Here is a 16,316-nt window from a genome sequence, read left to right on the forward strand (position 1 = left end):
GACTAGGCAGACGGAGGTATATACAGAGGCAGCTGCTGTGGGACGACCCTGAGAGTCTCACCCCGGGGGCCAATCCCAGCATGCTCTTCTTCAGAGGCCGTGCACTTGGGGTGTTTCAAGGTGTAGGGGGGCCACCCCTGCTCTGGTCCCATCTCCTCGGGGCCCCGACTTGGCTTGTCCTCCCCTAAGATGGGCATTCAGGCGGTTGGGCTCCAGGTGGGGGGGCGGGGAGGGGTGCCCCCAGGGAGCGCGCAGGGAGAACAGAGCATGCAGCCAGCAGAGCCCCTGCCCAGAGGAGGGGAAACGGCCGGACGGACAACCAGAGGGGAGAACGTACCAGGCATGCAAGCTAGACCCAGGAGTCAACGGGCTGAGGCTTAGTGTCCCCCACAGCGTCCACCAGCCTGACCACCGGCCTGCTGGGCCCCGGAGGGGCAGCCTTCCTGCTGGGGTCAGGCTGCAGCAGAAGGGCGTGGGCAGGGGGGTGTTAGAGGCAGAACACAGGGGGTTAGTCAGAGCTGGCTCTGGGCGCTGGGCTGGTCCGAGGGGCAGGGCCTATCCATGCTGGGGCTCAGGAGGGGAGGGCCGAGGGGGCGGGGAGCCAGGCTGACGTGGCTCACACAGGTGCAGCGTGATGAATGTGGGTGCACGAGGCCTGAGCCCGAAGCCAGGGGATTGGCACAGAGCAGGGGGCAGGTGCTGCCCTGGAAGTGGGAACACGAGGGGGCCTCACCCACGCACACACGTGCAGAGTAGGGGGTAGACACCCTTGCTCAGACTCCTGGGGTCCTGTGCACCGTGCCAGGCCGTGCCCTGGGTCACGGGCCCCCTCCCTCTCTGAGCGTGAGCTCTGAACCAGCTGCACCCGCAGACTGGCTCTGATGTGAGGTCCCCAAGGTGGAGGGGCCACGCCTGGGCCCAATCTCCCAGCCCAGCCGCCCTACAGGTGAGCCCGCCCCGGGTGGATGCCAGGCCCCGCCTTGCCTAAGCCCCTCGCCTGGCAACCACTGCTCATGCCGCCCCCCTGGGCAGCTGCCCAGCCACTCACTTTCAACGGCTCCTTCTCAGAGGCCTCCCCCACGGGGGCACTGCCTCGAGCCCTCCACTCTCTCTGGTCCATCGTGGAATATCCATCTGTGGGGGCACAAGGGGGGTCCTGAGGGGCAGGCCCCACGGAGCAGGCCTCCCTCTCGGCTGGGACAGGGCCCCAGCTCCGTCCTGGGGGCCTAGGACAGGTCTTCCCAAGCTTCTCCTCCCGGCTCTCACCGTCCCCTGCCTCAACCGCTCAGGCCCTGCAGCGGCTCACTGCTTCCCCTTGGCAGCTCCGGACTGCCCAGCCTCCCTTCAGCTGACAGACCAGAGACCCTAGCTGGGCACTGACCTCTTCCTGGCCCCACCCCAGTACACTCTGAGCACCCCTAAACCAAACTTCTTTTTCTTTTTCTTTTTTTTTTTTTTTTAATATATTTTGTTGATTTTTCACAGAGAGGAAGAGAGAGGGATAGAGAGTTAGAAACATGGATGAGAGAGAGACATCGATGAGCTGCCTCTTGCACACCCCCTACTGGGGATGTGCCCGCAACCAAGGTACATGCCCTCGACCGGAATCGAACCCGGGACCCTTCCATCCGCAGGCCGACGCTCTATCCACTGAGCCAAACCGGTTTCGGCCAAACCTTTCTTTTTCAACCACTGCTTCCTGGGCCTTCCCAACAACACATACGAGCACACACACACACACACACACACACACACAGCATAACCACCTGGCCACGCCCCCTCCTCCCCACACAGGAGGCACTGGGCACTGCCCCTGCACTCACCTGGGCCAAGGGCCTCCATGGGGATCACATCCCGGCTGCCTGGCTTCTCACCATCTAAAAGGCACAAGCAAGGGGCTGGCTGGTTGCAGGCAGTAGTGGGAGGACCAGGGCAGATACACCCGTGGCAGGGCTGGCCTCAGAGACCCTGGGCACCCTTCATCACTAACATCTCTACATCCTTTTGCTGGCTCACTGCCCACTGCCAACCTCTCCCCACAGCCTGGCACCAATGTGAGTGCCCGGGGGGAGAGGATGTAGAGGGCTGCAAACGGGGGAAGGGGCCACTCTGAGGCCACTTTCCTGTAAGAAGGCCCACTTTCCTGTAAGAAGGCCTCCCTCCTCCACGCCTCACCAGCCTGGTCACTATCCATGCACCAGGTGGAGAGACACGGCTCTAGCTCCCACACCCCCACCCCGCCCGCCCGTCCTTACCGAGGCTCTTGTCCACCAGCGGCAGCGTGCTGTCATCAAACCCTCCGGGACTCAGGGCGCCCTTGGGCCCCTTGGCATGAGCAGCAGCGGACTGGAGGGGGGAGAGCCAAACAGACAGGGGAGGGAGGGGGTCAGGGGCACTCCCTCCGGCGGCGGGGGACCCAGCCTGGCAACGTGAGCAAGGAAAGGCCGCGCGGGCCGCACCTGGAAGCGGGCCTTGGTCCAGCCGTCCCTCTGCAGGGCGCCGCGCAGCTCCTTGTAGCTCCACACGGTCTGCAGCACGTGGGACGCGGCCTTCGCCTCGCGCACCGATTGGCTGTGGCCGGGGCCCAGGGCGGGGTCAGCGTCCGGCCCCGCCCCCGGGCCTCCCTCCCGCTCCCCCGCCCGCGTACCTGGAGGCGCCCAGGGCCGCCAGCGCCGGCACGCCGCGGGCCTGCAGCAGCGAGCGCGCGTTGTCCAGGCTGTCGGACACGATCTCGTGGATGGTGTTGAGCACGGCCACCACCGTGTCCTCCTCCAGGCGGGCCCCGGGGCGCGCGGGCGCCTGCGCGTTGCGCACGTTCCGCACCAGCTCTGCCATGGCGTAGCTCCCTGGGGGGAGGGGGACGGGGAGCGGGGGGGTGGGGGGGGGTTAGGACAGGTCTCTGCCCACCACCCCCCCCCCCCCCCATGGGGAGAGAGGAGCCCACAGCTCCCAGCGCACAGGGGTAAACCAGGCTCAGGCAGCTTGATGGAGACAGGCGCTCCAGCAGCTGGGACAAAGTGATGTGATGGGGCCCAGGCCAGGAGTAAGGTGACCAGATTGTCCAGGTGTTGGCGGGACAGTCCTGATTTCTAACAATTTTTTCCCGCGTCCCGCGGCGTTTTTTTTTTTTTTTAAAAAAAGTCCCGATTTTTGATAAGATTGGAAACATTCTTTCCAAAAATCCGGACTTTTTTAAAACGACGCGGGGAAAAATTGTTAGAAATCAGGACTGTCCCGCCAACACCTGGACGATCTGGTCGCCTTGCAGTGTTCCCCAAACTTTTGACATATGTGTACCCCTTCTATAATTTTCCTAACGCTGAGTACCCCTCATACTCACGAGAACGTAGAATTAGGCGCAGCTAAGCTCAGCGCAGTGCATATCCCCACCAAACTCCGGTGCAACGCGTACCCCCACCCGACTCTTCCCGTACCCCTGGGGGGACGCGGACCACACTTTGGGAAACACTGCTAGAGCCCTCCACCCGGTTCCCGCCCAGGCTCAGCCCCACCTGCGTCCTCACCTATGAGGTCCTTGTTGCGCCGGTCCAGCGAGAGGTTCCGCAGGGCGATGGCCACGGCGCGCACCACCTTGTCGGTCTCGGACTGCAGCAGCTCCACCAGCACGGGCAGCCCGCGCTCCTTGCGCACCGTGGCGCGGATGTACGTGGCCCACTGCGGCGGCAGAGGGGGCGGAGCGCGCTCAGCGCACAGGAGGGACACGCTCCCGCCTGAGCCCTGGCCACTCCTGCAGCGGGGACTGTGCTCCTGACAAAGCCTTCCACCAGCAGCTCAACGCTCCCTCCGCCAGACGCCTCCACACTCCACCACTCAGGGCACCCCCAAGCCCCACCACCCAGGGCACGCTTCTTGCAGCCCCAGCGCCCTGAACTTCTCTCTGTCCTTGGGGAGGGCTCCTCCCCGCCCCCTGCCTGGCCAAAGGCAGGAGGAGGCACCCACAGAGACACGGGGATTCGCCCTCTGGCCCCTCCCTGCCAGACACAGGCCTCTCACCATCCAGTTGCCAGCACTGAGGTTCTGCAGGGCACCGGCCGCAGCCTCCAGGGTGTTGAAGTTCCGGCTCTCGGTGAGGAGTGAGAGGTAGAGACGCACCACCTCGGGCTGGTACAGCAACTCAAAGCCTGGGCACAGAGCACCAGCTGCCCACGGTCGCCCAGACCTCCCCACATCATCTCTAACCCCGGCGAGGCTGAGCTGGGACCCAGGGATGGGTGGTGGGTCAGGAAATGTTTAACAATGTTATGGCTGCCCCACAGAAAAAGCAGCCCCAGCCGAGACTGGTTTGGCTCAATGGATAGAGCATCGGCTTGGGGACTGAAGGGACCCGGGTTCGATTCCAGTCAAGGGCATGTACCTTGGTTGCAGGCATATCCCCAGTAGGGGATGTGCAGGAGGCAGCTGATCAATGTTTCTAACTTTCTATCCCTCTCCCTTTCTCTCTGTAAATAAATAAATAAATAAATAAATAAATAAATAAATAAAATATATTAAAAAAAAAAAAGAGCCTGGCCTCTCTATCCCCCAATCCTGGGCACCTGTGGCACCCTCTGCTGGTGCCCAGGGACTAGGTGGTCCTCCAGGGAACACCACACCTGTGGGCCCGTGTCCATATTGGATCTGCAAGGCCTCCTTCGTGGCACAAAGCTTCACGACAAGACAGTCCTGAGCCTGGACTCCGCCTCCACCCGCTCACCTTTGGCGGCCTCCGTCCTCTTGGGCAGGTCCAACGTGTCGAAGTTCCGGTCCATCTCACCGTCCTTCCTCCCTGGAACAGAACAACAGCGGGAGGTGAGGTGGACCCCGTCGGGGGGAGGTGTGTGTGACGAGAGCTGGGCCCAGCACCTTCCTGCCTAGAGCCCAGAAAGCACCCCCGGGTCCAGGACTAGGCACCCAGAGACCAGGGGAGCAGGGTCAGCAGCAGGGCCTAGGGCTGTCCCGGCCAGGACTCATCCGTCCGTCTCCCACCAGGTGCCGGGAGCTGCGCCCACACCTGCCCAGTGGCCTCCTGTGGCTGCCGGGCGTGTGAACTGAGGGATCCGGTGGCTGGGTGGTGGGCAGGGGCACACAGGGAAGCCGAGGCCTGGCAGGGACAGGACATGCCTGGCTACCCACAAGGCAGGGCAGGGGCCAAGGAGTCCTATCCCAAGGGAAACTTGCCCGTCTTGGGCCTAGACCCTGTCCCAGGCTCTGTTGGCCAGGAAAACCCTGCTCACGGGCCAAACCACTGCAGCAGCTCCACCTCACACCTGTCAGCCTCGACCTGTCCCCCTCTGGGCCACCATTCCCCTCAGATGGAGGTGTTCCTCCTTCGGAAGGCAGCAGAGCTGTTTCAGTGGTCGCCAACCTTTTGGACCTCACGGGCCACCAGATGGCGACCGCTGGTCTGGATGACCTGGGACCCCCACCATCTCTGGCCTCCGGGGGCCTTTGTGTGTCCCTGTGTGAGCCACACACGCCCCACTCCACTGGGGAGACACCCCCCAGGCCTTGAGGACATCGGCTCTGCCCCAGTCCTAGCTCCAGGCCCAGCCCTGCCCAGGGAGCCAAGTCTGAGGTTACAGAGGGACAGCCCCTGAGCCTCCAAATGAGTCCAAGGCTGACATTCCTGCCGTTGTCATGGAGATGGCTGCCCGGAGAAGGGATTGGAGGTGGGGCAGGACCTTGAGTCTGGAAAGCCCTGCAGTTTCGAAGATCATCGCTGCCTGAGCAACAAGGGGAGGGGGCTGTGCCTCCTTGGTGCCCACGGCACCCGCCAGGCCTGGATGGCAGGACAGACAGGGACTCACCTTGATGGAACCAGTCCTCTGGGCGGCCGGAGGAAGCACAGGAGAAAGGAGACGAGCCTGAGCGGGCAGCACCCCCCACCCCGGGCCCTCCCAGGAAGCCTCAGCTTCCCACTGCACACCCTGGGTTAGACAGGCGGCAGGTGGGATCTCACCCCAATTGCTGCTGGGGGTTGAGTGCCCACGTGTAGGGCAGGGGTCAGCAGAGGCCCACAAGGCGGGACAGGTGACGGCGATCCCCCAATTCCACCTGGCAGCCGCTGGGGGATGTGGGAACCTGCACCCTGAAGGGGTGGGGTGATGCCTCAGGGTCTCCTGGTAGGTGCTCTATCAGTGCCAGAAGGGGGCATCACCTTCGGCACTTTCCAAACTTGGGCCCATAGAACCCTCCCTAGAGCTAAGGGACTAGGCCTGCCACGTGGGTCCTCTCCTCTCTCCTCCCCTGCGGGCACCACAGCGCAGAGGGGTGAAGGCTGGGCCTGTGGGATGGGCACCCCAGGGCGGCCCACCCACCCACCTTGGCTCCCTGCTTCCCCACTTGCCATGAATGTCATGGGCACAGAGAGCCTCAGCCTGTGTCGGGGGAAGGGGAGAGTCGGCGGACAGAGGCAAGAGGTTCGAAAGTGGTACCCCAGCCAAAACCGATTTGGCTCAGTGGGATAGAGCGTCGGCCTGCAGACTGAAAGGTCCCAGGTTCGGTTCCGGCCAAGGGCACATACATTGGTTGCGGGCACATCCCCGGTAGGGGGTGTGCAGGAGGCAGCTGACGGATGTTTCTCTCTCATCGATGTTTCTAGCTCTCTATCCCTCTCCCTTCCTCTCTGTAAAAACTCAATAAAATCTTTTTAAAAAAATAATATAAAATAAAAATAAAGTGGTACCCCACCCAGGCCCCTCCACACACCTTTGGTCTTCTTGCCACCAAAGCAGCCGGCATCGTCCCGCCTCCGGTGCTGGGAGCCCACGGTACCGCCCAGGGGCCCGGGCTCGGCCTCCTGGTACCTGTCGGCCCCGGGCACCTCCTTGTGCACGTGGTACGACAGGTTCCGCATGATGCACACGCAGTTCTCCACCGACTGCGGGAGGAGAGAGCTGGTGGGGGTACGGGCGGGTGGGCACGGGGGACGCTAAGCCTCTGAGAGGACCGAGGAGGGTGCAGACATGGAGGCCCGAGGCAGGGGGCCCACGTGGGCAAGCGCCCTCAGGCAGGGGCCGAGAGGAAAAGGGCAGAGGACCTACGGCATGTAGGACCTCCGCGGGGCTCTGTGGTCACCACAGGGTGGCCCGCGCTGCCCCGGAGGTGCGGGCCTGTCTCGCGGTGCCACCCATATGCTTCAAGCCCTGGGTCTGGTCCATCTCCCTGCACCTCTGAGGGAGGCCCACACTGCCCCTGCCTGGGACCTGCGGGGACCACCCTGCCTCACCCACCCCGCCCACCTTGTTGTCTGTGTCCTTCCTGCCCACGGCTGACTGAAGGGCATGCAGGAGCGCGTCCACCAGCCCTTCACACTCCCGAAGTCGCCGCCGGGCCTCTGCGCCGTCTGAGCTCACGTTCCTGGGTAGCCAAGAGCAAGCCCCATGACCCCTGGCTCCCACAGGAGCGCCCCTACCTGGCCTGGGGGCGGGGGGGGGGAGTCTGTTTCCATCTACAGAACGGACACTAACACTGCCCTGTGGAGGCGGTCGGCAGCGGACACCAGCCTGCAGCCGTGAAGGGGGTGAGGCTGGCCTTCCTTCGGGGGAGGGAGCCCTAACCTGGCATCTCCATGGGGGGGGGGGGGGCCAGGGGAGAGGCTTTCCTGGCTCCCAGTTGACTTGCAAAGGGGCGGAGGGAGGCCAGAAGCCTGGACAGACCATTCTGGCTTCCCGCTGCCCCCATGGCAGCTCTGCTATTCCCCAGGTCAGGATCCTATAGGATGGGGCCACATCTTGATAAACAGTCAGGACGGTGGGGACACTGGACTGCCTGTGGGCTCTGCGGGCCCCCCCAGAGTGGGGGAGAGGTCACAGGAGGTGGGATGAGGCCCCTGAGGCAGACTGAAGAGGAGGGTCCTGGCTCTCTGTTCCCTGGACGTCATGATGGTGGAAGAATGGGTTGAAGCTGGGCAGGGATAGGGCCATGGGGCACCGCCCAACAGGGTGGCAGACCTGGTCCAGAGGCTGCCCTTGGGGAGTCAGTACCAGCCCGTCGGGGTTATACTCAGGGCTGGGACAGGAACTGGGACATGGCTGATCCCTAAGACTCGGTCAGCTAGCTGTCTTCCCGCTTATGTGGGACAGGAGGACATGGCTCTGCCAGGACAGCTGTTTGCATGCAGGTTCTGGTGCCCGGCTCCTGCCTCCTTGACCAAGAACAGCCCAGGGCAGCTGCTCAGGGGGTGCCTGAGCCCGGCCCCACCCCCACCTCAAGCAGCCTGATGTGTTCTTGAAGACAGTCGTCCACTCGGCATCCCGTGGCTTGGAGTCCTCATTGGGCTCTCGCTCCCAGCCCGAATGGGGCACAATGACCTCGTGGGTCAGTGTCTGTAGGCCATGGTCAATGATGACCATCTTCAGGGGCTCGTAGGATGACAGGTTCCAGAGTGTGCCTGTGGGGCACCATTGACCAGCCAGTGCTGACCATGGGCACTGCCTCCCTACCGCCCATGGGACTGCTCAAGACCTGCCGCGCCATCCATCCTGCCCCGGCTCAGGCCCGGAGGGAGGAAGCAACAGAAGCTGTGAGAGGTTCTGAAGGCTCCTCCTGGCTGGGGCATATGGCACCTACCACGGGCTCCCACGGAGGAGGGGGTGAGGGCCCAGGGGCTGGGGCAAGAGAGGGGAACCTGGGACTGGATACTTCGGGGGAGGGAGCCCTAACCTGGCATCTCCATGGCGGGGTGCCTTCTCTTCCCCACCCCGGTCACATGACAATCAAAGGCGGTCAAGTGACCCTGCCTGGCCATTGGGAGTGGGATCTGGTGGGGAGGGGCCCAGTGCCAACCCCACCAGTTGGCAGCTAAGTCAGAGGTAACGCCTGGGGGCCTTTCATGGCATCTAAGCCTGACACCTGCCCCCAGCCGCTGGGACTCCTGACTGAGCGGGGTGCCTTCCCGGGGCCAAGCCTCGCTCTCGTCTCTCCCCGGGGCGCGGGGGATGCAGGGCGGGCCGGGCGCCACTCACCTGTGACGAGCTCTCGGACCTCGCTGTCCCGGGCGGCCCGCAGCAGGCGCACCAGGGCGGGCACGCCGCCGCAGTCCCGGATGGCGGCCTTGTTGTCGGGGTCCCGGCCGTAGGAGAGGTTGCGCAGCGCCCCGCAGGCCCGGCGCCGCACCTCGGCCCGGGGGTGGTCCAGCAGAGCCACGAGCAGGGGCAGCCCCCGCAGCTGCCTCACGCGCCGCTTGACGCCCTCGTTCTCGAAGCACAGGTGCTGCAGGTAGGCGGCCGCGTTGGCCTTCACGGGGTCCACGGGGTGCCGCAGCATGGCCAGCACCTCGGGCAGCTCGGGGTCCCGCCAGCGCGGCTCTTTGCGGGCGCTGTCGACGGAGGGCGAGCGCCGCACGGCCCGGTCCAGGCTGCCCAGGCTGCCCCGCTCCGGCTGGGCCAGGGGCGCCGCCGTGGCTGGGAACGGGGGCCTCTCCTCCATCAGCTCGCCGCCGCCGTCCTCTGCCACGTCCTCGTAGGCCCTGTGCCGACGAGCGGGGCACACGGGCGCGGTCTCAGCGGCTGCCCGGCTGCCCGCCCGAGCCCTGAGCTGCCCCCCAGCGGATCTCCGGGGAATCGTGAACCCGCCCAGGGTGGGACTGGGCCTGGAGTGTTGTTGGTACGTGGCCCCACGCACCACATGGGTGTGGAGAGTCCTACCCCGACCCAGCAAGAACCGACTCAGAACCAATGACGGAACCAACCCCAGTCCACGGCCACCAGGGCTGCATCCCTCCCAGGTAGGGCTCACTCACTCCCATCACCAAGGCAGTGTCCCCTGATTCGGAGCTAAGCGCCTTTCTATGAAATATCTGCCCGTGCCTGGGAAGTCCCACCTTCCCCTGAGGCCCGTCTCTGCCTGGTGCCAGGATGTGGGGGGAGGTGATCTTTGTATATGGCCACCCTGCTGGGCCCATCTAAAGGGCATACAGCCCTGACCGGTTTGGCTCAGTGGATAGAGCGTCGGCCTGCGGACTGAAAGGTCCCAGCTTCGATTCCGGTCAAGGGCATGTACCTTGGTTGCGGGCCCATTCCCAGTGGGAGGTGTGCAGGAGGCAGCTGATGGATGTTTCTCTCTCATCGATGTTTCCAACTATCTCTCTCCCTTCCTCTTTGTAAAAAAAAAAAAAAAAAAAAATCAATAAAATAACTTTAAAAAATAACATAAAATAAAAACAAAGGGCATACAGACTACCCAGTCCCCCAGGGCACAGATGTCCTTGTGGGTTTTTCCCATCAAACCCACTTCCCAGGAGAGGGACTGAGGTTAGGAGGAGCCAGGTATCTTGCCCATGGCCTTGCAACACACTCCGGACCCAGGCTGTGTTCATGTTCCCATTCCACAGACAAGAGAAACTGAGGGTGGAGGGAACAGGTCCAGAGGTTACACCGAGAAGGTCTGGGGGAAGGGGCGTTCTTGGGGTTCCAGCTGCCTCTGTGCATGAGGCGTGGGGAGAGGCCGAGGCCTCAAACTTCGAGAAACACCCTGAGCCTCTTGGGTTCCGGTCTTCAGGGTCACCTGCCTAGAGCAGGGGCAGCGGGGATCGGGCACTACGACCAGCTTCTTTCGTGCCCAGACCTGCAGGGAGGGCACCCAGGGCAACGTCCACCATCCCCGAGCCTATCCTTGCTGCTGCCCTTGAGGCCAAACGGACGTGTGTGTGTGTGTGTGTGCGTGTGTGTGTGTGTGTGTGTATGTGTGTGTGTGACGGACTAATGTAGCCCCAGCAGCTGGACCACCCGTGGGGTCCTCTCTGGTGGGCGGAAGGCAGACTCCCTGTCCGTGGCGGCAGGGCACAGGGTGCTCACCTACTGCGCAGGCCCCGCCCACAGTCAGGCCGCCTCCTCATGGCGGTGCCGTAGTCCGGCTCCAGCTCGGGGCCGCCCCCGTCGTCGGCAGCCAGGCTGCGGGTGTCGTCTTCCAGGCCGTACGGCTCTGCCTGGAAGCGCTCGGGCTGGGAGCGCCCGGCCAGCGGCGGTGGCAGCGGCGGAGCCACGGGCTCCGGGCCCTCGGTGAAGGCTTCCCGGCGGCCGGGCAGCGTGAAGCAGCCGTCACCGGGGCCGGGGCCTAGCGGGCCGCCCCGCGGGGGCCGCACCCCCAGCCCCCGGGACAGGCTGCCGTAGCTGGGGATGTCCCGGGGCTCGGGGCTGTCGGGAAAGCCGCTCCCGCCGCTGAGGTAGGTTCGAGAGAGCGTGGCCGCCGCCGGGCCGCCCCCGCGCAGCAGGAAGTGCCGGTCCAGGGGGCCGTCGGCGAAGTGTCCCAGCGGGGGGCCGCCGTCCAGGAGGGGGAGGCCATCCGGGCCCATGGGCACCTGGCGCACCGTCCGTGTCGTCACCGTCTTGACCATCTTGGTGACCTGGTGGGTACGTATAGGTAGGCGATGGGCTGGGCAGCCCGAGAGGCCCAGACACTGCCCACAGGGCCAGCGTGGCCTCAGTCTTCCCCCCCTCGAGGAAGCTGGGACATGCGCCCCGTCTACACATGGGACAGCGTGGGCCCAGCCGTACCTTGGTCTCCGTGCGCCGGGTCGTGCCATCCTCGGACATGACAATGGACACGTGGGAGGTGGGCGTGCCCGGGTCCTCCTCCACCGTCACCGTCTCCTCCAGCACCTCGGGCGCCTCCGGCATGGTGGCCAGGGAGACCTGGCTGCCGGGGCTCTGCTCCTGGGGGAGGGAGGAGGGTGTCAGCGGGAGGGCCCAATGCTTGCCCGGCCCTGGCGTGCAGGTAGGTGCCGGCCTGGATGCCAGGAATGACTTCATCCCCTCCCTCAGAGCCCACGGACCAGAGAGGGCCTGCAGCAGCCCCAGCTGCAGGTGAGGACAGCACGTGCCTGCCTCCGGACGCGGAGGGGCTGACCTTGCGCTGTTGTTCCATCCCAAGGGGGGGCCCCCAGAGGCTGGCCCCCCATTCCAGCACCTCCTGGGGCTGAGCTGGCAGGGAAGGTCCTGTGTCTTAGCGGTGAGGTGACTGCAGCAGGCTCCTGGGGGCCCAAGGGACCCACTGGGTGTCCTCCAGGTGTCCCGGGCCACCTCCCTGCCCCACCTCACAAATGCTGGCTGAGAGGCCTTAAGGTGGCAGTGTCACTAGTGTTCACCAACTCTCCGTGGCCACCCCGAGGCTCCCCTGTCCCCGAGGCCAGCCACACACCCTCGCAGACCAGAAATACTCAGCTCCCAGAATGCCCTGGGCACTCGGAGGACCAAAATATCCTCACACTCCTTCCGGCCCAGACACTCTGAAGGGTGTTGCGTGGGCAAGGCCTTAGTCCTACCATCACTCAGACCCTGAGAGACCGGAGAGTGGGTTCGGGCCAAGGGGGCCCAGCTTGTCCCTCTCTGTTCACCACCCTGGGTCTCCAACCCTTGGCCCTCAGCTCCCGAACACCTACCTCATTCTCAACCTGTCCCTGCCCCCGCCACACACACACACACACACACACACACACACACACACACCTCCTGCCTTCATCCCTGCAGGGGCCGATCCTGGTGGACTTCCAGGCAAGACGGCTCTGGACAGAGGCTCTTCAAAGGCCCATATGCCTCTGGCCAGTGGGGAAACGGGGGCTCAAAGAGGACAGGCCAGCCCATAGCAGAACTGGCCAGTCCCCTGCTGTGCCGTGTGGCACAGGGACCGAGATCTACCCCTGGATCTCTGACCACATGAATGCCACCCACAGCGTCTCAGGGTCAGCACCTGGCCAGGATGGGCAGGGGCTGAAATCCAGTACAGGGGGCGGGTCACGGGGAGCACATTCCTGGACGACCGGAGCCAGCAGACGCACAGGCTCTGCTCTGCAGCCCAGGCCCCATGCCTTGCAGGATGGGTACCCCAGGTCGGGGTCCTGTCCTGAAGGAATGCTTGAGCCCCCCAGCTTGCAGTGTGGAGGTTCGGGGTCCCTGTAACTTCCTCGGGGTCCAGGGAAGGGCCTAAACTGTCCTGAGAGGACAGGTGCATCCTGTCCTCGGGCTCTGGTGACACAGGAAGGAAGAGGCACAGAACGTACCCCACGCAGGAGAAAAGATGTGATTTTATAAAAGGGGAACTGAGGCCTGACAAAGGGGGAAAGCTCTACCTAGAGCTTCCCAAACTGCCCCTGGGGGGATTCCAGGCATCCTCATAGAAGACAACTTTGCACAGAAGACAATTTTGCAAAGCCTATTAGCCACGCCTCACCCCTTGCGGGCCACAGCCTTGACTGTCACTCTCTCAGTCTTGGGCTGCAGGTGGAGTGCCTATCGGAGACCAGGCCAGGAGGGAGGAACACTGTGCCCTGGAAAAGAGAAGTACACTGAGGCCCAGAGCAGGGACATGCGGGTGGGCTGCCGGGCAGGGTGGCCTGAGCGCTCCTTGGAGGGCACTGGGGAGAGGGGGGGTTCTGAAACAGGAGAAGGTTTAGGAACGGCCCGTCACTGCTGGGGCCTCGGGTGCCCCGTCTGTATTTAGCAAGTACAGGAACAGATGCGTGGCAGGGACCGCATTCTCTCCGCTGGGCTCCGGACAGCCAGGCGGAGGGCCAGGCACGCAGGGGCCTCAGGCCTGGAACTGGTGGCTGCAAGTATCAGGGCGGGGCAAGAAGCAAGACGGGCATGAGGGATCAGGACTGTTGCCCAGGACACGACACTGCCAAGTGGGCTATGACCCCTCCATAAGTTTGCATACATTTGCATACATTATCGCTTTCCTGGCTGGGATTGGGGGAAGCACATTTCAGATCTCAATACCACTCTGTGGTCCAGCTTATTCTTTTCATTCCGACCTGTAGTGAGGTTCTGACACCTTTAAGTCAGGAGGGTGAGGAGATGGGGTGACCAGGAGACCTAGGGCCCCCCAACAGGGCCTGATGATCCTGCAGCACCACCCATCAACACCCAGTCCAGGCAGCCCTGTAGCACCAAGGGCCCCTGCTGGCAAATGACCTCAGGGAGCTAAAAACAGGCAATGACTTCACCCAAGCGGGCAGGCAGGCAGGCAGGCAGGAGCCTGAGTCAGCTGGAGATCATGGAAAGGCCTGGCCCCCATTCCATATGCCCGGGCACGCGCATGCAGACAGGGACCTAGTCACACATGTGCATGTAGGTACCTGATCCCTCTGAAAGGGACACACGTGTGCATGAGAACCAGCCTGGCCCACGGGCCTGAGGAGGTCAGTGTTTGGGCTCTAGCAGCACTCGGTGCGCAGTGCCCACCACCGCAGGGGTGTGTGTGCACACATCCCCGCCATCTCCTGTCTTCCGCATGGGCCAGACTCCCCCCACCAGCACCCAGGCATCCACTCCAGGAGTCTCAGAGCTGGAAGCCAGATGGGAGAAGCCCAAGGTCTGCCCATGGCTTGGGACTGTCCAACATCTTTGGGTTGGGGACATGGGATCATGGGCTGATGACCAGCACACAGTTGGATGCTTGTCTGGTTTTGAGGCCCTGCTCTAGGGTCCCATGTACCACCCATGTCCACCTACCCAGGCCAGCCCACCCTCAAGGAACCCCTGGCCCTGCAGCCCCAGTCCCCTCTTGACCCCGCTATACCCCAGACATGGGCACCTGCATGGACACACCACCCCAGCCCTCCTCCATGTCCCAAATCCTGTCAAGTCCTGTCACCTGTGTCTTGGCACTCTTTCTCCAGACCCGGCCTCATCCTTGCAGCTCTCACTGGAACCGCTGCCCAGCCTCCCATCGCCCACCTCTGGGCCCAAATCCGCCCTGGGATACACCTATCCATGGTCCACCAGGTCCATGGCCCAGAGAGGGGCTGTTGCCATAACCTGGGGTTTCCCATGAGCTCCCTGGGACTTATGGGGAAGGGGGTTGGCCCAGGTCTCCGAGTGGGGGCTGGAGTTCCCCAGAAAGGTAATGCTCACAAGAGGATGCCCAGAGGCACAGAGCTGAGCACAGCATGAGGGCCCTGGGCCCCTGCACACAGGAGGGGCTTGGCTTCTTCACACACAAACAGGAAGGACCCGTGCTGTCGAGGCTGTGGGACAGGCGGAGGCAGTGTCCGTCCACCTTTGTGGCCAGTTGTGGGACAATGCAGAGGGGTCGCCATCTGGGCAAAAGGCCACAATAGCCTCTGGGGGACATTGGAAATGGCTGAGGGAGGGGACAGAGGAAACAAGCCAAGTTGTAATGGAGGGGTTGGGGGGGGGGTGCGGGGAGACTGGACTGGGGTCCCAGAGGCATGGATCTACCTGCACCATCTGCACTTGTCAGATGAGCACCCGTGGTCAGTCTGTTTCATGAATAATGAACCAAGGGGGCAGGTGTCCCACTCTGTCCACATTCCCGTTAGCAAACACAGGGAATGCTGGCATCCCGCACCTGGCTCCCATAATCCCCCGGGGCCAGGCCCCCAGAGGGCATAAGATGGATGCTGCTGAATGAGCAGAGGCGTGGAGGAGTGACAGCCCGCCCCCACCAGCAGGGCCATCCCAGCTGGACTCGAGGATGAGCCAGGCTGGCATCTCTCCTCAGGGAGCAAACCCTTAGCCACCACAGACACTCTCCCTCGGTGCCCATGGCCTCTGCCCAGCCCTGGCAGGCTGGAGACCAGCCCTCCACAGCAGCAGTCCTCCTGCCAGGGCACAGCCTCACACTGGGCGGCAGAGAGGCCAAGAGGTCCTGGGTGCCCAGCAGGCAGGCTGCGGGAGCAGGGTGGTGGGGCCCAGAAGCCAGAGCTGGCTGTCACTCACCCCAACTCCCCCAAACCCAGCCCACACCCATTGGCCACACTGTGGCCCAGATCCCCCAGCTCCTCCAATGACTACCTCCTCTCTGGGGCTGTCAGTGGCCGGACCCCGGGGACCATACCGAGGATACAGAGGAGCAGAGACAGGCTGGGTGTCCCAGGAGGCAGATGTGGGGGGGAAGACAGCACAAGGGCTGCCCCTGTGGTGGTTCCTGCACTCAGCCTGCTTTTGGGTCTATCACTGGGCCCCGCCCACTCCGGGCTAGAGCGCAGGCTGCACACAGGCCTCCCCCAGCCCCAGGGCTGGAAGGCAGGTCGCCTCGGCTCTCCTCGGAGACCCCACCCGCCGCTGCACGTGGGCAGGGCCGTCCCCACCCCTCCTCTCCCCCCCTCACGTGTGCCGCCGCCGCAGACAGGGTTTCCCTTAAACCTCCCTCCAGAGTCTCCTCCGCGGGTCTCCCAGCGCCTAAACCCGCGCTGGGGGGACGGAGGGGGACAGAGGCCTGGCTGGGCTCCCCCTTTCGGGCTCGGCATCCCCCTTGCACCGAGGGGCTGCTCCCCAAGGCCTGCGCCCTCCGTCCCTGTCGCCGGCACCTGTCCTGGGCGCTGGCCCGGGGTGCACCCCCCACCCCCGCGATCC

The 16,316-nt window shown here is 63.9% G+C and overlaps 1 protein-coding gene across 7 annotated transcripts in view; it reads right to left on the reverse strand.

The window, feature by feature from the left end:
• The window catches only part of ARVCF (ARVCF delta catenin family member), a 50,679-nt gene that overhangs the window by 2,551 nt on the left and 31,812 nt on the right, over nucleotides 1-16,316 (reverse strand). For 3 of the 7 annotated variants that reach the window (XM_084867866.1, XM_084867870.1, XM_084867871.1), the window contains 15 exons: nucleotides 11,496-11,654; nucleotides 10,797-11,344; nucleotides 8,967-9,469; nucleotides 8,209-8,392; nucleotides 7,242-7,359; nucleotides 6,709-6,880; nucleotides 5,808-5,825; nucleotides 4,715-4,786; nucleotides 4,015-4,142; nucleotides 3,525-3,675; nucleotides 2,648-2,846; nucleotides 2,460-2,571; nucleotides 2,256-2,346; nucleotides 1,824-1,877; nucleotides 1,049-1,134 (listed from right to left, as the gene is read on the reverse strand). In XM_084867866.1, coding sequence (XP_084723992.1) covers nucleotides 1,049-1,134; nucleotides 1,824-1,877; nucleotides 2,256-2,346; nucleotides 2,460-2,571; nucleotides 2,648-2,846; nucleotides 3,525-3,675; nucleotides 4,015-4,142; nucleotides 4,715-4,786; nucleotides 5,808-5,825; nucleotides 6,709-6,880; nucleotides 7,242-7,359; nucleotides 8,209-8,392; nucleotides 8,967-9,469; nucleotides 10,797-11,344; nucleotides 11,496-11,654 — 2,595 coding nt within the window. Of the gene's footprint in view, nucleotides 1-337; nucleotides 458-1,048; nucleotides 1,135-1,823; nucleotides 1,878-2,255; nucleotides 2,347-2,459; nucleotides 2,572-2,647; nucleotides 2,847-3,524; nucleotides 3,676-4,014; nucleotides 4,143-4,714; nucleotides 4,787-5,807; nucleotides 5,826-6,708; nucleotides 6,881-7,241; nucleotides 7,360-8,208; nucleotides 8,393-8,966; nucleotides 9,470-10,796; nucleotides 11,345-11,495; nucleotides 11,655-16,316 lie in introns of all 7 variants that reach the window. The other 4 variants (XM_084867872.1, XM_084867868.1, XM_084867869.1 and 1 more) reach the window with 3 other exon arrangements.

Source organism: Pipistrellus hanaki, assembly GCF_964339955.1.
Source record: "Pipistrellus hanaki genome assembly, chromosome: 19".
NCBI lineage: Eukaryota > Metazoa > Chordata > Mammalia > Chiroptera > Vespertilionidae > Pipistrellus > Pipistrellus hanaki.